We start from the raw sequence: 21,045 nt of genomic DNA, 5'->3' as shown, positions 1-21,045 counted from the left end.
TAAATATTCCTACAGACATGTATTAGCAGGAGGCACAGCAAAGGGGAGTGCTATTAAGGAGTGGGAGTTGGGTATTTCAGTTGTCTAATGAATAGCTAACTACCTCAGATGTAACTTGAGCTCACCATGTCAGATTAAAACCATTGGAAACATCACAAAAAAGTTAAAAAATTACATTGGAAGTGGCCATTTCAGTAAGAAAATTGTACTGCCAATGAGAAAAGCACTTCCAGACTTTTGATTTTTGTACCATTTTTCAATTTTAAAAATTTATTTAAATAACTATTTTTACTGAAGTTAAATTTTAAATTTTTAATGATTTTCGTTTAAATTTTGATACCACAAAAAGGTTCTCATTTCAAACACATTTTCCCACCAGATTCCTTTACATGAAAACAGGGGAATACTTTCCTTCCAGACCTCTGTGTCAGCCTTTGCCTCCAGATTATAGTTTTGTACCAGGACAGAAGAACTTTCCTCACTCCTTAAAGACAGAGCTTTAAAATCATTTGTTAACGTGGTAACAATTTTTTTTTGGATAGGCAGTCAGAGAAGTAGCTTAACTGATGTGTAATAAGGTAGCCTAATCATTATAATAATTGAAAGAGAAATTTACAATAATAAATGGGAATATAAGTAGGAGTAATGGGACTGTGAAATGATGGGTAAGAAACTTGGCTGAATACCAAGAAGTGATACATCTTAGGGAAATAACCTGGTTATTGAGATGGACAAAGCCCCATCTGCGTGGCTCATTTAAAGCTGCACTGGACAGAGCAGGGATGAATGTCTGTCTGTCCACAATGCAAAACCTGCAGCTTTTGAGGGGCCAAGTGATCCTGGGTTTTTCCTCTTTTGAGTTTGTGTGACTCTGAGGCAGGGTGACACAAACAGATAGGCTTTTCCAAACTCCCTGGGTCAAAACAGGACATTAATTACTTAGAAGCATTTCTGTGTGATATCAACAATAGGATTTAAAAATTAGTTATTCAAATAAAATTGCTTTATTTGGTTTTAGACCTTTTTGTTTTTCATGGAAGCAGTGCAAACATGTGCAACATGGCTGGAAGGGTATCCCCATTCCAAGACGTACTTTCCAGCTATTTATAACTCCCAAAACACAACAATCTGACAGATCACTGCCTGTTCCCAGCCCTAAATCAAAAGGGAGTATTTTAGAATATAAATGTATGGAGAGGTTTGAAATAATGCTCTGATCTAGTTTAATATCCCAGAGTTGAAATAATTGCAGCTACATGAGGTATGGGAATATCTTTGAACTTCATGCAGTGCTAACAAAGCTTCCAAAGCAAGAAAAGCATCCAAACTTGTATGAAACAAGTTCCTGGCCACATTTAAATGCTGTTCAACAAAGCAGAAGGGGGTCTGGGAAACCATGGATAAGCAGAGTTATCTCTTATCTCAGAAATTACATGAAATCTTTGTTAGAAGCAGAAGTGTAACCTTTAATGGAGTCACTGCCTTTCCTACTCACATTTCAGCAACTGATTTCTCCAGCTTTGCATAATTTCAGATGCCACCTCCAGAACATGTTGGACTGAAATTGGGATGTCAGGACAGCAGAAATTCCCACCTGCCAAGCCCTTGTGGATGCTGTGCACCCAAAGTCATTGCCTGTGCCATCAGGAGGTCAATGGCAGAATGACAAAATTGGAATGTCATCTGAAATATTTACAACATTGGATCAAATGTGCCAGGTGCAAATTTTAAAAGCTTTCAGTGATGCCAATTAGCTGGGATAAATAGATTAATGAATGATTAGGGGAGTTAAATGTGGAAAAGTTCTGTACAGTTCAGGCTATCAAACACAAAAGGCACCACTTTGGCTCAGTAAGTCTTTAAGCAGCGTATTGCTGGGTAATACAGAAGGACATTTCAACACTGCAGGAGGATGTACAACTTTATTTTTGCATTCTTCTCCTGATATTTGACACTAATAATTTCTGCACTTTTTTAATCTGAGACATTAGAGACATCTTTTTGGGTTTGTTTGTGATTGTCAACTCCAGCTGGACATAAACCAGCTCTGGAAACAGAAGAAATCAAGAGCATTCCTCTGATGAGTGACTTTGCAGCAGATGTTGCTAAACTCCTGTGGAGGATGTCCCTGTGTGCTGTGTGCTGTGCTGCCCTGGTGACATAGTGTGTCACTTGGGTGGCACTGGGGTGTCACTAACACAACAACTTGTGCTGTAGACACCCTCACAAAGCCACTGGTGATGGTTCTATATTAAGAACATTTTGGAACCTGACCTTTGCCTTGTAAAAATTGTTCAGACTCAAACCCATTGCTTCTCAAGGATGAATCCATTTCTAGTCCTTTTGTTAAAAGGAGTACACAGCTGGAAGGAAACCACTCGTGCTGTTGAAGGAGAACATTCCTCATTGTGAGCAAACATGTTCAATGCTTTTTTGATATTCTAATGCAAGCCCAAATGCATGCCACATCCAGAAACTGATAACTGCAGTAATTGAACCAAATTATTTCAAAGTAAAATACTCACCATCCATCAAATGTGATAATGTGTGGATCAGTGAAAGAGTAGCAGTTCCCTGTTGGGAGGTCTCGAACTGTGACCTAGTTAAAATGAAATGTGTAATGAATACAGTCTACACAGCAGTTTTCCTTCATTACTGTTCCTCAAAAAACATTAGGGGCAGGATTCATGGGTTTAGTACAAACTACAATCTGACTTCTGAAACATTATTGCAGATAGAGACAAAATGGGCTTTGCTTTCAAACAACAGAGTTTAATCATAGCCAATGAGGGAGTTCAAAGTTTTCCTGTTCATCTGATCTAATGTCTTCCTTTATCTGGTAAAAGCTGAAGTTCTTTATTAAAACTTTTTGCTAAGGAGCAGATCATTCACTGAAATTACCAGGAGAATAGAGTGCTCATTAAATTGTACTAATTTTAATGCCTGAAGTATGGTAAAAAGGTATGCTATAATTAAGTAACATTAGCATGTTTTAGGAGTAGCTGCCTGTCCCCTAATTTGACCTCAGATTTCCCATTACAGCATCTCAATGGCTGATTTATCTATTTGATGTGGATATTGATCAGATATTGATGAGGAGGCTCCAAATTACACTGATGTAAGTATGTGGGTGAAATAGGAAAGGATCTACTGCAGCTACAGAGATCTTTATCTGCAGCAGCCCTTGACTCCTTGGGCACCAGCTGGGCCACAGAGAGAGCCCTGGTGCCCTGCAGGGAGCAGATGTGCCTGCAGAAGCCAGGGGCAGGGCTCTGGAGCTGTAACACCTGAATCTCAGGCAGTGCTGGACCCAGGTCTGCTCAAGAGGGTGGTTTTTCAATGGCTGAGGGCTCTGCTGACCAGCTCCCAAAAATGCAGGACTGGGTTGTGTGGTGATTTGTGATATGAAGAGCTCCCCCAGTCACACTGGTGGGAGTGATGGAGTGTTATGGTTTTCCATTATCCATCCTGACAGACACATTTCTTGGGCAGAGCTGTTAATTCTTTGCTCCGTCCCTGCCCATGAGGAGCCCAGAGGTGCACTTCATTTAGTTCTACCAGGATCCATGGAGCAGGGAAGAAGGATGGCTGCTATATCCCTGTGCAGCCTCTCAGTGACAAAGCAGAACCTGGCTTTTGGGAACAGGGGTGAAATTAAATAAATGAATTAGAGGGTGAAGATAGAACTTCAGTTTCTGACAACGATCCTCACCTGCAGCAATACATCATCTGTATTTCAAAATACCCCTTAACCATGACACAGAAACACTGAGATGCCCACCTGTGTCTGGCACACCAAACTTTTAGAATGATGGTCTTGAGGACTGAAAAAATGAACTCCTCTTTGAACAACTTTCTGATCTGGGGTCAGCTGCATCATTTGGATTTATGGTGTGACATGAAGTGTCTCAGAATTTTCCCATTTTCTCCACAGCCTCACACATCCTAAGTAAAAATTTAGCACAAACAAATCCACGTGCTCTTCCTGCTCTGTTCCTTCTTGCATGATATATCAGCAGAAGACACAATTCCTGGTTGGAGGCAGGAGTAGTTTGCTGAGGAAATCCTGTTTACAGGTATCTAGATGTGTTAGGATGTTCTGCCCACCATTTCTGTTCAATTGTTAGATAAATCAAAAATATCTGAACAAGTCAGAAAGGTTAAAGATTATGTGGATTTTAATACATAGACTTTTTCTTGCTATGTTGCAAGAGCTATGTTACATTAAGGCCTCTAATTAACTGCAAAGCAGCAATGTGAAAATGGAGGGAAGTATTGACTATTATGTTTCCATATATCAAGTTTTAACAGAGATAAATGGAATTTATTATTAAAATTGATTTATTCAATTTCACACTTGATACATCTTCATATTTTAATGACAGAATTTGTAATTCAAGAAAAATTATGAGTGTGTGAGTGCACGATGCTGAATTAACTGTAATTTCTGGTTTAAGAATCTTAAAAAGAAGCCAGTTCTGGAGATAAAATGCTATACCCATGCTAGCCATTTTGCCTTTGAAGACAAAAATTCTTGTGGTCCAGTTTAATCTTTTTCTCTCATGACAAAATCCACAAAAATTAGGGCAGGGAATTTGTGGATTTCACTGGGGGGTTGGTTTCAGTTACTTAAGATCTGCCAGCTTGGATGTGCCCCTGCTCTGAGAAATTCAGCTCAGTCAAATCTGTGCTCAGGTTAATTTTTTTGAGTGGTGGGATTACAGCTCTCAAACCTCCCAGCTGAGGTTCTGAAATAACTTCATGGAGAAAGGGCTGGTCTTTGCTCACCACACTTCTTTAGCCAGGCTTTCTACAGGGAAAGTGTGTCTGGCCTTCGTGATTGTTTCTTTTTGTTTGTTTGTTTGTTTGTTTGTTGGTTTGTTTGTTTGTTTTGGACATTTTGTAGTGTTATAAATGAAGAAGTGGAGCAGCCACGTGTCATTGAAAGTGTCCTGGCAATTCACAGCACAGTCACAAATTGAACATGGCACTGCTCAATCCTCTCTCTCTCCTTTCTGAGGCTCTGCCTTTCCTCTTCTTTTTCAGAAAATGTTCTCCAAACACTTGATTTCCCCCTCCCTCCTCCTCAAAAAGGTGCTCATTCCCTAACCCATGTTCTCCCTCTCCCCTTTTCCAGTGGACAGGAGCACTCCTGGTGGCCTCTGTGTTCCAGCTCTTGGCCTTACTGATGCGCTGATTAATAATCAAACCTAAATCTGTCAAAGCACAGGCAATTCAATTTAATTGTCTTGGTGTGTAAAGTGACTGATTTGCTTTACTCCGCTGACAGAGGGCAGGGTTAGATCAGATATTAGGAAAAAAATTCTTTCTTGTGAAGGTGGAGAAGCCCTGCCACAGGTGGCCCAGAGAAGCCGTGACTGCCCATTCCCTGGAAGTGTCCAAGGCCAGGTTGGATGGGGTTTGGAGCAACCTGGGATAGTGGAAAGTGTCCCTGCCCATGGCAGGGGGTGGAACTAGGTGGTCTTTAAGGTCCCTTCCAACCCAAATCATTATGACAATCATCCTTAAAATTTTATTTTCTTTGCAAAAACAAAGGAGAAAAAAAAAGGAAAGGAAAAAGAAAAGATTTGTCACATTTCCCAAGTGATTTCAGGACCTCACCTTCACATCCCTGGGTGTGTAGGCCCTCCAGAGCACATCCCCTGGCGCGGCCGGGCGGGCGCTGAGGCGGCTGACGTGGTTCCCGTCCTGCGCGAAGTCAGTCACGGCTGTCACTGTCACCCTGGCTGCTGCACAGCTGCCCCCCGAGCACGGCCCCGGCAGCAGATCCACCTGGCAGGCCGAGAGGGCGATGTCTGGGGGCCCTGGGACCGGGCTGCCTGGAGGGAACACCAACACAGAGAATGACAGGAGTCATCCAAAGTGCCACCCCATACCCTCCTCTGCTCAACAGAAACATTTCTCGTTCCAGGACATACACGCCTTGTGTCTTGGGTTGAAAGATTTAGCTGGGGTGTGTGTTCTATTGCCATCTGTTAGAGGTGGGGCAGTTATCTCCTGTCCATTGGGCAGTTTTCTTTATCTCTTCCACAGCCAATCCTCCCTCCAGGAATCCCTTGTTCATGGCCACTGAGTGCCCCTGCATGGCTGATCAAATGCCATCATCCCACTGGGAGATGCTCCGCCCAGGGGAGGAGCCAAGAATTCCTACCTGGATATAATCTGAGGGTGGGAACACTGCAGCAGCGTTTTCCTACTGCATTCCCAGAGGGAGCCCAGGCCCATCTATATCAGCCCTGGAGCTTCAGAGGAAAACTCCCCCCTTGTCCAGGATCCCTGCTCCAGCAGAACCACAGCTGGCACTGTAGGAGGGCTGAGCGACCATGGAATGGGACTATGCCACCACCCTGACACACAGGGGGGCAGCTCCTGTTCTGACTCTGGCAGTGGTTTGGTTGTATGTCGGTGTTTTTTGTTTTTTTTTTTTGGTACTATTGCATTTGTATTTTTTTTAATTTTCCTAGTAAAGAACTGTTATCCCTATTCCTGTATCTTTGCCCAAGAGCCCCTTAATATCAAAATTATAATAATTTGGAGGTTTCCTTTTTCCATTTGAAGGAAGGGTCCTGCCTTCCTTAGCAGACACCTGTCTTTTCAAACCAAGACACCTTGGAACCAGATGGGCTTTGCATGAAAGCAGTTGTGACTGACTGAATCTGGCATCCCCCTGCACTCTTCACTGTGCTGCTTTTTTATCCCCAAAGTTTGCTAAAAACTTGGTGGTGTCTATTTTTCCACAGGTACTAATATTTCTGGGACAATGGTGTTGTCTTTATGGGTCCATGCCCAGGGAATGAAGACAAGTCGTTGTCATGACAAAGAAAAAGATGGATCTATGTTCTGGAAAACATTTCTCTTTCACTGTCTGGAGTATAGGGAGGTATCTGCTGGGAGTTATTTAATTTAAAGTAAACAGGTGTTTTGATGTGAAAAGGGAGGGTTCTCGATTAAGTTTTTGGTGAACTGTGGATTCACAACAGCAAGGCAAATGCAGCAGGCCTGTATTTGTATTTTTTGGCTTAGTTATGTTATGGTGTTTTGCTTTCAATCTGTAAAACAATGGTAGTTTTATTTGTGTCCTTCACAGAAGTATTGTGCTGATAAATTCACTAAAAATTTAGGAAAATAATAAGCTATGGAGATACTGGCTATGTGAGCATCTGTGGTGGGTAGAGAAATGATGTGTGGGGACAAAATCAGTGTGACAATGGCACTGCACATCATATCTTTCCTGAAGGGACACACAGCCAGAATGGCAGTGTCCACTTCTCTCAGGTGCTGATCCTTTCTGCTGAGGTTTCAGGTGAAGGGCAAACCTGGATTTCCATAGGTGTGTTTTCCCTTACACACACTGAATTATGATAGCATTCAGTTCTGAGCCATCTGGTCTGCACTACATACAGTGTGCATTTTCTTCTCAAGGAGCCACTCAAGCTTTCATGGATCCTTTGGTTGATAGGAAATGAAACTGTGGTCCTGCTGAAGCCAGTCAGAATCTAAACGCTGATTTCAGGACTTACAGTGTTTCTTGAGGAGTACTTAGTTTTCTGTCCCAGACTGCTAATTATCATCAGATGAGAATAAAGTTCTAGAAATGGTGGGCATAAAATTAATCTGAGATGAAAACAAATGATTTTCTGATATTAAAATAAGTGATTTTTATACCATTCTTCCCATTTGTAGAATTGCTTAATAATTTCTACAGATGGCATGAAAGAATTTTAAGATGGCATTTCTAACACAATCAAATAATCACTGTATTATTCCTTATGGAAAAGTCTCATGAAATATAATTTAAATTAACCCTGTACAGTACTATGGGAACTGAACTAAAATCTACAGATATTAATGACATTTTATCTCTCATATCAAATCCTTAAAGGCTGCTTCACCTCACATCTTATAGGAAAGTCCTGGCTCATTTTCAAGGTTCTTGATTCAATTAAATTGGAGGTTTCCATGAGGAATAGTTATTGCCATTACAGCCCCATGAGCTGTGCTCAAAACCCAGAACAAAAGTTTAAAATCAAAGAAAATCATCTTGTCAAAATAGTAGCGATAAACTTAACAGGAGCCGAACTCCAGTGGCTCTGCTGTGCCTTGGCATTCATTATGATATTGTCTGAACTTGGAGAGATATTTCTGTGCTTGTAATTAGCTTTCTTATCACTTATTCCCTACATAATTAGCACAAGAGTGTAGTTATATGGATTCAGTCAGACAAGGAGCTTGTCAGTTAATTTATTTGGTACAAACGAATAGCAGCTGAAATGGTTTTTATTTTTAATTTTCAGCACTGTGGCCAGCACACATTTTTCAGAAGCCCGCAGTGTTCCTTCAGATAAACTAATGGAGCCTAAAGACAATAAAGGCTCAGAGCAAATGTGGTTGTGCAGACACCCAGCAGCAGATCCTCAGCCTTAAGTATATATAGATAGCTCAATAGATAACAGCCCAGTGTCATCCCAGGAAATAGCCCCAGGATGGAGCAACCAGGGGCTAGAGCTGGGTCTAGTCTAAGCTGCAGAAATGAGTTGATCAAAACTAACAGGAATTTTCCACTTCAGTGACAACTTCCTTCAAATATGAGTTAATTGGAGGAGCTGTGCCTTCCTCCTGGCACCTCTTGGCACCAACACATCAAGCCCATTGACAGCTTGGAAATAGAGCTGCTTCTGCAAGTCCTGTATCCTCTTTTTCTTCCAGTCAAGCAAGACTGGAAGGGACTGTGGGACTGGAGGGGACCTTGGTGAGGGGTCAGTCCCAGTCCAATGTGCTGAGCTCAGCCTCCCCCACCTGAGAGCTCCTGGCCCAGGCTCCCAGTGCCAGAGGGATTCTGAAAACCTTGATGGATGCCTCAAAAAATGTGAGTTAAACAAATGGCCTTGACTGGGACTCATTCCTATCTGATCCTCAGTGCCTGAGCTGCTCGGGGTCTGTGGGGATGTCCCAGCACACACCAGCCCTGACATCCCAGTTTTTCCTCCACCTGGCTATGCAAGGAAATCCGTTCCCATGAGCCCAGAGGACGTTTTCCTGATGGAGCAGCCCAGACTCCAAGCCAAGAGCAGTGTGCAGAGCAGAGCAGCACTGAGCCATGGAGAAATGCAAAGTGCTGCATGTATGAGAGCCAGCACAGCTGCTGGAACCATAAGGTGCTGCTCAGTTTAAGTTCATTGTGTTGTGATACCATTTAAATTATTTTTCTTTCTTCTGTCTAAGCACTTGGCTGATTGGCGAGGAGAGCTAGGAAAGGGAATTAAAAAGAGAAAAATATCAGGACGTGTCGGGGTTTTGCCAACATTTTTTAGAGCTGGCTTTTTGTGGGAAGAGAAATTGCAGCTGTAATCCTATCTCTAAACATTTCTCTTGTTGAGTCACTTATGGAAGAGAAAGAAACTTGTTAGAAAAAAGCTTGAGTGTTTTATTTGGTACAAATGGAAAGTAAATACCTACATGCCACCCTCAGGCAGGACAGGTATTCCACCTGATTGACCTGAAGACAGCATTTATTGAATAAAAGCACAAGAGTTTTCTCAGTGACATTGTCAATGTTTTCAAGTTAATAAAATAAAAAAACCCTAAATGTTTAGAAAGAGAATAATACATAAGCACAAGAATGATTTTTTCCTTCTGTATTAAGTTAGACAAAAACTATAAGCCAACAAAAGAAAGAAAAAAGACTTCACTATGCATTTACTGAATAATAAATCTGCAGGGGAGCTTTTTTATTGATAATTAATGAAATTATTCTACCTAAGAACATTCCTGCTACAAAAAAATCTCCTAAAAATGGAATTTTACGCTCCTGGAATTTAAAATAAGTTCTTCTACTCTCAGTTATTTCATCCATAAATCTCAACAGACTACTGTTCAGGTTATTGCTAGTCAGATTTATGGCTTTGGGGTTTTTTTCTCCCAAAAATCTGTCAGATGTAATCAGCTGTTTTATTTTGCAGATAAAAATATGGCCTAGTTTGCTGATTTTATGGCTTCTGCCCCTTGGTATTATTGATATATTATATTTTCTATTAGAATCCATTGTAACCTAAATACTGGCAAAAGCAATCACATTGATTAGATGTCAATATGTAAAACTCTTACCCAAGTCCTCAGTGCTTAGTTGCAAAGTGATTTTACAGGAATCTTCCTGCCCAGGACAGGCAATGGGCACCGTGCTCAGGACAGTCACAACATGCTCCTTGCCATCCTCTGCAATTTCCAGTGATTCTGGCAAAAACTGGAAATAAGAAAAGAACTTTAAGATAATTTTGACAGACAAGAGTGATGACAGATTAATCAGGCAATGCTGACATCTGTGAAGCCTGAAGTGGTTTTAACCAATTATTAAGATATTACTTGCAAAATAATAATAACCTTTATCATAATCTCCTTAATAATAATACATTTTGCAATAGCGATCTTCAACTTTATAAGGTAAAATTGCTGTTAACATACTTTAACTACATTATTTGCAATTAAGGAAATGTTTGCAGTTCCCATATATAATGTGTAATTGCTTCTTATCTCCAAATCAGAAAGCCAGTTTTATTAAGCCTGAGAATAATGCTGTGGAATTTACTTAATTTTTAATATCCCTGATTTAAAGGAGCTCCTACCCCAGTGCAGTAGGAGAAGAACCATGGCATAAAGTCTGGCATAACCTCATGGTCATGGGCTCTATGCTTGTAGTTTGCACCAGGTACAAAATAATTACAATTTTTCACCAATTCCCCTTCCCAGGAAGAAGAATTGCTCTGCACATAAAATATTGCAGGTTTGGAGAGAGAGCTGGGGTTGTGCCTTCTCTGTCTGCCCATTGTCCTGGGAAAAGAGCAAAAACAGCCCTCAGAGCTAATTGGAAATGGGAATTTCCATTCCCTGGAAAATTCTGACGTTTAAAAAATTCCTCAGAAACTGTTCTTCAGATGCCACACAGAACGGGCTGCCAGATGTTTGAAACCCCTTTGATGGAGGCATGACACTCAGATACTCAAAAGATCCCAAAAATCTCCTGACAGCCTAATCCTTGAGTGGGATTAGACTGGTTCTTGCACTCAGTGTGAATTTATCTCCAGCAACTTCTGTTTTGTAATGCCTGACCATAACAGGATTATGGATAAAAATTCATATTTTGTTTTCACTTTGTCCTGGTTAATTTACAACAGAATTGTGCATCCTTGGTTTGTAGGTTTGTAGGTTTTTAGGTGTGTCTTCCAAACCCACAAAACCCCCAGAGCTGTTCAGGGCACATTTACTGGCACATGGAACTTTCCCATACTTTGTGGTACATGGTGCCTCGTCACCATGATATTTTATGAAAAATCCCTTCGCCAGGATTTCTTCTCCTGGGAAGATGAGAAGTCTCAGCTTCTCCATGTTTTGCTCCTCTGGAATGTGATTTGGAGAATTGTTTACCCAACATGTGAATTGTTTTTAATTAATGGCCAATCACAGCCAGCTGTGTCAGACTCTCCAACTCTGTCACGGGTTTTTTATTATCTGATATCTCCTTTCTCTTTCTTTAGTATAGTTTTAGTATATAATTTTCTTTTAATAGAATATAATATCATAAAATAATAAATCAGCCTTCTGAGAACTTGGAGTCGGGTTCTCATGTCTCACCTCATCCTGGGGACCTCACCAACACCACAACAGTACCAGGGGTGCTTCAGGGTGTTTTACAGACAAACTGAAAGCCATTTGCTCACAGTGAACAGTGCTGCTTGTGATGATCAGGACTCATGTTTCTTCATCATGATATTCAAATATTCCCTGGTCAGTGACTCAGGGCCATGGGTGTTACCTTGATCCCAGCATAGAAACCTTTGCTGTCCTCAGGCAGTGACTGCTGCTCAGGAGAGCCCCTCCTAAAAGCTGTGACAGTGCAAAAGACCTGTAATAAATAAATAAATAAACATCACATGCTATAGCATTTCTTGAATAACATCCGTATAATTATGCATCTTCCTGTTGCTCAGAAGTTTTCAGCTTTCATTCTACTGCTGAGATATATTTTGGGGATTTAGGCTTTGAGAATATTTACGTGAAAATTTTGAGATTTGGAAGAATGCATTTTTGATGCATTTAATAAGCAAAGAAGTATGGCTTTTGTCTCAATAATTAATTACACTTTATGCTTACAATGTGTTTTCTTCTGCAGTTTTTAAACACCTTGGTTTGTGATTTTGACTCATTTTACTAATAAAAACCTACATTGTTCATAGATGTCACTGTCAGAATTCAGACATTTGCTCTTGGGATCCCAGACTCCAGTCTGTCCACTGGATCACACATCTCTCTGTACCACGTTTGTAAGCATTTTATTTTAAAATTTGAATTTGTTTGACAGTCATCCAGTCTCAGAAACTGTGTCAGCAATAAGAGAAGCTCCTTTTATTTCCTTACAGTTTTATAAAAGATGATGCAGATGTGCCTACAGTGTTTATATTGTATTAAAAAAATAAAATTCACCCAAATAAAAAACTCCTCCAAACACAATGTACTAGGACACTTATGTTGTATTCCTAGCACAGCCACACAACTTTTATCTCTGCTGAGCCTGCACACCATCTGCCAACTTAATGTTTCATTGGTTTCAGAAAAACCAAATTGCAAAAATCATTTCTAGGACCATAAGATTAAAATACAGAAATTTTCCTTAAAGCAAATGACAATAGACTCTGAAACTGTAGTTCTGAATATTTTTTTTAGTCTTCTTGGAAATGAAGTAACAGATTGTGACACATTAAATCAAATTCCAGATACTCAGATGACATATTTATAGCTGCTGCCTTTTTTAAGCCTCAAGTAACCCACAAGGAAGAACTGGACCAGTCCAATTTATTTTCCATTATAACAAATGCCTTTGGATGGATTTTTCCAGCATCGCTTACTGGCCTTGCTGATGCTTGTAGCTCTCACCTGCTGGCTCAGGCATGACCCTCATGATCACTACCTGCAAAGCAGGTTCTGCACCAGGATATTCCCAGATTCGTGTGGCCAAGAGCTTCATAACAGCCTGCAATATTTCTTTTAGCACCCTAAAAGTCCCTCCTCGTTACCATCAAGCCGTGAGCTCCCTCCAAACTGAAGAATCCTCTTTCCCACCTCATTTGTGCACAGCAGAAATTCCCCACCAGCAATACAGGGTCGTTTGTAGGGCTGTGGGGAAAAAACAAGTGTTTTCTGTGCTCTTCAAGTGGATTATTTCCAGTTCAGCTCAGTCCCAGGCTTATGTGCCTTTTGGGATGGTTTTACCTTCACAATTTTTCTCACTCTCTTGCAGACAGTTTGGCCCAGTGAAAATGGTGCCATTTGTTACGTTAACAAGATGGAAGCCTTGAGGTCATACTGGGTGTACTGGGGGAAAAACAGACAGATCTCACCTCCCAGAGACACTTCACAGTTAAAATTCCTCAGATATTTCATAGTTATCCAGCCTGCCTCTGAAGGAGAGCAAGTTGATGTCTCCTCAAGGTAATAAGGCCCTGTTATCATTAGATATTTATTATCTCCAATCCTCCCCTAAAGGCTTGTGCTCAGCTTACAGACTTTCCAAAACACTTCTTCTGCTGGGAAGGCAGAAAGTGAGTGTTGATCATGCTCCTGCAGCTTCTCCTGCTGCTGCCACAGGGAGAGTCTGCAAAATCAGGATCTGGCAGGGTGGTGACAGCAGAGAGAGGGCTCAGATAATGCACATCCGCCCTACCAAAAACAAACAGCACTGACCCCCTTGCAGAGCTCATGGAGCAGATCACCTGCACCCACATTGCAGGTGATGTATTCGCACTCACTGGGCTGTTTGCACTTTTGGCTTCAGTGCTTTTAACCAAAAATATTCACACTGAAATTCCCTCTGAGCCCAGCACGAGGAGTGTTTGTGCCAGGGAGGAGCAGCAGCCGCCAGGGACAGGCACAGGGATGCCCAGCACTGGCAGAGGATGGCATGGTGATCTTCCCCAAAGTGATATTCTGGCAAAAAACAGAACCCAGCCTCACTGTATTCCCTCTCATATCTATTTTAGAGGTATATTTTATAGGTAAAGCACCAAACACTCAAATAAAAACTTACTCCCTAATGACACACAGAGATATCTGTAGATATCAGTCCATCCCAGCTCAATCTTCAGTGCTTTTGGAGGTCAGCACAAACTTTAAAAACTCAAAATGTATGGACAGCCATCACAATTTACATTTTATTTCTGTCTTTTATACGATTCCCACCCTTGTTGGGTGCACACCTCACAATCAGCAATGTTCATCAGATACTGAGCTACAGGTTGACAGTTTGTCACATAATTATGGCAGTCATCCCAAGGAGGAGGGTTTTTTTTGCCTTCAGCTAAATACTAACTCTTTTTTCTGCACTTCAGTAATCAACTTTGTCTTTCTCTTTTTCTCTCCCCCCCTACACCCATCTCAGGATGCAGCCTTTTTAAAGCAAAGAGATGAAAGCACCACTGACAGCAGCATGCTGATGGCCATGACAAGTTAGGAAGTATTTTTCCACAAACTCATTGGATCTGTTAAAAAAAAAGTCAAATTCTATTTTTTCATCATCTCTTTTAAAGGGACAGGTACCCTTGGACAGGATGACTGGATTGCTTCTTAACATGGGATGCTTTGTTTTCCCTGTGTGCTGGCAAAACTTCCCATAATAGGGCAGAAAACTTCTTCTAGGCACAAAACTCATATGAAAAAAGGCTTTTTAGGTGAGAAGTGTCTCCCTTCGTGTGTGTTGGAGCAATTTCCCCCCTTCCATGGACTCAAACAGAGTTGTACCCATTTTGACAAGAATCCCATGAGCAGCTTCTTTAGCTAAAAGCAGAAGTCAAACATTAATTTGGTGAGGGTCAGTTCTGTGAAACAATTTAGGAGAATATTTTAATCCTAGGACTTGTCATGATCCCCAGAAAATTCCTCCTCGGTAACTTGCACATTAAAATGTGGGTAATTTCCCCTAGAGCTTTCAGATTTCATGTTTCCTCCAAATCAGCTGTTTCTACTTGTTTTGATGATAATAATGTCTTTAATTTACCTTTTCCCCTAAATAATTCTGAATGTGGTCATTCATTAATTTGATGATGGTCAGTTAATTCTGTGAAAAAATTTAGGAGAATATTTTAATCCTAGGACCTGTCACCATCCCCAGAAAATTTCTCCTTAATAAATGTGGGTATTTTTCCCTATAGCTTTCATATTTCATGTTTCCTTGAAATTAGTTATTTCTACTTGTTTTGATGATAATAATGTCTTCAATTTCACCTTTTCCCCTAAGTAATTCTGAATGTGGTGTGGGGAGCCCAGGCTGGGGTGAGGATGTGGATGTTTACCAGCAGATCCAGCTTTTCCCTCTCCATCATACAGGGGGCTCAGTTAACCAAGGCAGCTGTGGGGAGCTCCCCTCTCCCCATAAGGACCCCTTTAGGGTCACCTTCTGCTGCCATTCCCTCAGCAGGGAAGGTGCAGAAGGTGATGATTATTAACAGCAATGTGATTATTAACCCTGGGGTTGAATCCCCCTCCTGCAGTGCCCCCCATGCCGGGGCAGGCTGGGGCTGCAGGGCTCAGGGTGACACTCCTGCATGGAAGGTGGAGGCAGGGCAGGGAATCACCAGGCCTGGTGAAAGGTGTGTCCTGGTGGCTCTGGGGCACTGCAGCCGCTTTTGCCTTCTCCATTAAACACTAATGGGCTGGGGTTAGAAACTCTGCTGGCAGCTGGGAGGGAGCTGGGGTTTGCAGCCTTGATGAAAAGAGCAAAGGATGAGCAGAACTGAGGGGTGACATTTCTAGGGAAGCTGGAGGAAAAGAAAAATAGTTCTCATTAGCTTGAGAAAATGATCTGGCTGTAGGTATTTGCAGAAAGGGGTAGGAACAAAGTCTCTGGGAAGGGTTAGCAGGAAGGGGAAAGTCGGGAGAATGTGTCTTTGATTTAATTAATGAACTAGACCTTGCAGCCTTAGAACACAAATCACTGCCTGTGAGGGGCTGTGGCTGTGCAGAGCAGGGAGCAGGTGCAGCTGTGTGACCTGGCCCTGTGGGTAGCCCAGCCCTGCTCACTTTGCTGCTGGCAGCTCTGCCTCCCCAGGTGCCACATGGCCGGGCAGTGTGTGGGAGCTGACTCTGGGTCAGCATTCTGCTAAGGAAGGAAGTTTTCCCAGGGTAATGGCAAGGTGTTTCATCATCTGCAGAGTTTTATCAGCTCTCTGACCCTTTCTGCTTTAAAATCTCTGCTCAAGTTCACCTAGAGCTCTGTTTCTGCAGGGATGCTTCTCATTTTCTACCTGAAGGTTGAGGGAGAAATTGTAAACTCAGCTGACCTACAAACAGACAGGTCTTCCTGTTCCTGTTGATTTTGACAAATCCAGTGGCTGGGAGGGGATTAGTCCTTAAGATGGGGAGATGCCACTTTGTCACTTTGGAGTCCAGATGCTGCTGCAGACCTCTGGGCTGGGCAGTGACAGAGTCTGAGTCACTGAGAGCTGAGCCAAGGGCATGAAGTGACCCCAGAGGGGAGATGCTGAGAGCCAGTGCTCACTGGGGTCTGTAGGATGAAACATTGCTATACCTGGGAGGGGAGAAGGGGCAAACCCTCGAGATGGCCTTCTAAGTGTTTGAGTATTTCCATAGGTACAGACTTAATATGATTTAACATTTATGAGCCCATATGCCCAGGTCTAAGTGCAATAAATGTAGTGAATCCATCATCTGGAATGAGCAGCTTCTCTGCCCTGGGCTGATCTGGGGCATTTCTTAGAAGTGCTGGCAATAAGACAAAAATCCTTTCCTTGAGAGAGGAGGTGTAAGTGCTCTGCAAGGTCTGGCTTCCTTCAGCACCAAGAACAACAGGACTGTAAGATCTCTTGCCTCATCACTGCAGGTGCTTAAGGCCAGCTGGGATGGGGTTTGGAGCAACCTGGCCTAGCAGAAAGTGTCCCTGCCCTTGCAGGGGGGTTGGAGCTGGATGATCTTTGGGCTCTCTTCCAATCCCAACCACTCTATGAAATTTCATGCTTTTTCCCTTGTGAGAGAAAAATAGCTATTTTATATATTGAGGCAATAATTTGCTATCTTTTTGGCTGGGCCTTAATCTCCTTCTGTTGCAGAGTGCCATGCAAAGCAGCCACTTCTATCAGAGAGCTCAGAAAGGCTGGTTTTGCTTAAACATTCTTATTTTACAACCAGCACCATGGTTTATGTAGGGTGACAATTGCTCCTCACCACGTGAACTTTTGGATTGCTGTGCTGAGCAAAATCTGCACGGTTTTCTCCTAAACACCTTTCTTTCTTAGCATAACTCATTACTCACAGTGTGCTGCTATAATTTATAGATGGCTGTGCCTCGAGGAATGAAATGACCTCTGTCACTATCACATAAATAAGGCTTAGGAATGCCAGGATTTTCATATCAGATGGAGTGGGCTCCTTTCAGAGCTTATAGAGAAATAGTGGCATGGTATAGATTTATTTAAGACTGCAATAGTTTCATGAACATTGTGCTGCCAGCATTACTGTCTGAAATAACAAAATTGGAACCCAAAGATGGGGGGAAGAAAGGACACATGATGGCTATTAAAAAATAACTGGCTGTTTAGTCAATACAAGTTCAGGGATGTTGGCTGGTAAATCTCAATTCTTCTCTAAGGTTTGCCTGCGTATTAAAATATATCAATAGCTATTCCATTATGTGACTGACCTATTGCCTGGAGGTGTTTTTACAAAGAATAGCATTGACATCAACCACCCAAAAAGCGATGCAAAAAAAAAATCATCTAGCTTGGTTGTGGTTTTTTTTTGTCAAGAAAGGAACAGAGAAGATGCTGATTTCAAGCCATGAATGTGTGGAACCAAATCCAGGTTATTGTGCAAGTAGAGATTATCAGTAAAAAAGGTTCAAAAAAGGCAAGTAGTTTTCAAAATGCTGCAAATTCTCTGTCCTGGGGGCCAAATTCTGCCTTGAATGCCCCTCGTGCACCCTGGCAGTGCTCAGCCTTGGGGATGCTCCCACTGGGTTCTGCATGGAGAAGGGGAAAATACTGGAAAGTGCTCCTGATTTATTTTGTCCTCTCTCATATCAGTGCAAATCTGGCCTCCCTTTAATACTGCCTGAGAGAATATTCTTCCATCTGCATCTTTCCTGGGAAGGTGAGAGTTACCCATTGCCTCTGGGTGGTGGAATTTGGTGCCAGGATTTGATTCTTCTTATAGTGGCATCACCTTTCCTCTAGGGTAGCCCTAAAAATGCTAAATTTCTTCAGATTTACACCTCTGGAGATGAGAGTCTTTTCCCTTTTGACTCCTGTTAGACACCCAGTCTGGGATGACCAACAGTGACACGCTGTTTTTAAAATCTTTATTTTGTAAAACGGAATTCTCAGTTGCAGCTGCAGCTTCATCACTTGGTTTTCACCCGTGATGATTTATGGATAATTATAATTAGTCTAATAGGCCATGAAGACCTTTAAAGAAGCCTAACAAGGAAGAGAATGCTTTAGTCTCACTAAACCCACTAAATTAAACACGTACTTTCAGCAGAGGACAAAGAAGGGCTTACTGGAAACTCAATACAATAAAAATAGTCTTATAAAGATTTGGCAATGCTACTCGTTAACAGAACCATATTTTCTCTGAATCCCTCAGGACTGTTAAAACAAGATTTGAAGTGATTGCAAGTGAAATAATTTGGATGAGAATATGTCTTTATAGCACAAACTTGTCTTTAAACTGGCAGAATTATCTGCCTCATCTTTTAACATGTGAGGGCATCATTCAGCCTTGATAAAAGAAGGCTTAGGGGAAACCTCATCCCCATGTTCCAGCTTTCAAAGAGTGGATACAAAGAAGATGGAGGGTCCTTTTTTACAAGTAGGAACATGGAAAAGATGAGGGAAAATTCAGATTGACCACAAAAAGAATTTTTTTCACAATGAGAACAGTTATCCATTGGAATAATCTCATCACTGGTGGATTTCCCAGCATTGGACACTGCAGGTTCAGCAGGAAAGGGTGCTGGGCTTTCTTGTCTAGACTGTGCTTTTGCCAAGAAAATTTAGACCAGATGAACCTTGAACCCTCTGTGAGGGCTGGTATTCTATGATCCCATGATCTCAAAGAGCTGCAAAATGCCAAGACTATTTCCAACCTGCTTTCAACACCAGGACATTATCCCTATTTATTCTGTTTGCTGCAGCATCACTAATGTCCCTCTGCCTGTAAAAGTTATGAACCTAATTTAAATTTAAAAGTCTTGTTTCTGCACCATAAAAGGCCATGAATTCATACACAAGTCAATTTTTTTTCACATCTGTATTGGTTTCTGTTTTGTTATTGTTGTTGCTGTTGAGAGCAGATCATTGTTGCTGTGTAAGCCATCAAATATACTTCTTAAAGATTGTTTTGTAATGAACTCTATCTTTCAGTATGCTATTGAACCAGGAATTTGGAATCAGAGAGGCAGAACAAAGTGAAAAAAACCCCATAAAATGTATCTCCATTTTAAAATGTATAATGTATTTTTTTCCCTGTGAAAAGATGTTATTGTGTCTCTGGTCCATGGATATAAAAATTGCTGAGTGCATGCAGCTGAGCCTGCCTCTGCTGCAAGATACAAAAAGTACTAAACAAAAATTGGCTCAAGCACCTGTACCCACCACTTATACAAACCCCACAGCCTTCAAGGTGTAATGTAACTGCAAATATTCAATTTGCCTTTAGAATGTGGCAAAATACCTTCCAAGAACTCGATGTGATTCACAGACATTTTACAGGTCCTGAACCCAGTTAATGTTATTAAATAATCTTGCCATGAAACAGTCTCAGATCTTTTTTCGGGAAGTAGCTCCAAGCACAAGGAGTGAGGAGCAGCACTAATAAAAACCCCACAGAGGTTTAGGAAGGAGGTTTGATCCCCTTTGAGTGTGTGACCTGTGCTGCTGAAGGTGGGTGTCATTACTGTGTCTCCAAGATGGAGATTCACGCCGTCCATCTCCACATAGGAATAAAATAAAAGGTAAATAATAAAATAAAAAATAATAAATAAAATAATCAATAAATATAGGAATAAATCTCCACGTAGGAATAAAATAAAAGGTAAATAATAAAAAATAAAAAAAGGTAAAATACCTTCCAGGAACTCACTGCGATTCACAGAAATTTTACAGGTCCTGAACCTGCTTAATGCTCTTACATAATCTTGCCATGAAACAGTCTCAGATTTCTTTTTGGGCAGTAGCTCTAAGCACAAGGAGTGAGGAGCAGCACTAATAAAAACACCACAAAGGTTTGGGAAGGAGGTTGGATCCCCTTTGAGTGTGTGACCTGTGCTGCTGAAGGTGGGTGTCATTACTGTGTCTCCAAGATGGAGATTCACGCCATCCATCTCCACATAGGAATAAAATAAAAGGTAAATAATAAAATAAAAAATAATAAATAAAATAATCAATAAATATAGAAATAAATCTCCATGTAAGGATAAAATAAAAGGTAAATAATAAAATTAAAAAATAATAAATAAAATAATAAATAAAAAAGGTAAAATACCTTCCAAGAACTCATTGCGATTCACAGACATTTTACAGGTCCTGAACCCAGTTAATGTTATTAAATAATCTTGCCATGAAACAGTCTCAGATCTTTTTTCGGGAAGTAGCTCCAAGCACAAGGAGTGAGGAGCAGCACTAATAAAAACCCCACAGAGGTTTGGGAAGGAGGTTGGATCCCCTTTGGGTGTGTGACCTGTGCTGCTGGAGGCGGTGGCATTACTGTGTCTCCAACATGGAGATTCGCGCCATCCATCTCCACGTAGGAATACAATAAAAGGTAAATAATGAAATAAAAAATAATAAATAAAATAATCAATAAAAAAGGTAAAATACCTTCCAAGAACTCATTGTGATTCACAGAAATTTTACAGGTCCTGAACCCGGTTATGTTATTAAATAATCTTGCCATGAAACAGTCTCAGATCTTTTTTTGGACAGTAGCTCCAAGCACAAGGAATGAGGAGCAGCACTAATAAAAACC

At 41.3% G+C, this 21,045-nt stretch overlaps 1 protein-coding gene and 1 long non-coding RNA gene across 2 annotated transcripts in view; one reads left to right on the top strand and one right to left on the bottom strand.

Moving 5' to 3' along the window:
• Positions 1 to 21,045, bottom strand: part of LOC102068631 (von Willebrand factor D and EGF domain-containing protein) — a 178,389-nt gene that overhangs the window by 103,762 nt on the left and 53,582 nt on the right. The window contains exons 5-8 of the mRNA XM_074547885.1: positions 11,828 to 11,917; positions 10,126 to 10,261; positions 5,623 to 5,840; positions 2,526 to 2,599 (exon numbers count right to left, since the gene is read on the bottom strand). Of these exons, the coding sequence (XP_074403986.1) occupies positions 2,526 to 2,599; positions 5,623 to 5,840; positions 10,126 to 10,261; positions 11,828 to 11,917 (518 nt within the window). The remainder of the gene's footprint in view (positions 1 to 2,525; positions 2,600 to 5,622; positions 5,841 to 10,125; positions 10,262 to 11,827; positions 11,918 to 21,045) is intronic.
• Positions 1 to 21,045, top strand: part of LOC141730420 (uncharacterized) — a 36,102-nt gene that overhangs the window by 1,656 nt on the left and 13,401 nt on the right. The gene's annotated exons all lie outside the window — the stretch shown is intronic.

This window comes from Zonotrichia albicollis, chromosome 10 (assembly GCF_047830755.1).
Source record: "Zonotrichia albicollis isolate bZonAlb1 chromosome 10, bZonAlb1.hap1, whole genome shotgun sequence".
In the NCBI taxonomy this organism is placed as follows: Eukaryota; Metazoa; Chordata; class Aves; order Passeriformes; family Passerellidae; genus Zonotrichia; species Zonotrichia albicollis.
This window is presented reverse-complemented; position numbering and strand designations above follow the sequence as displayed.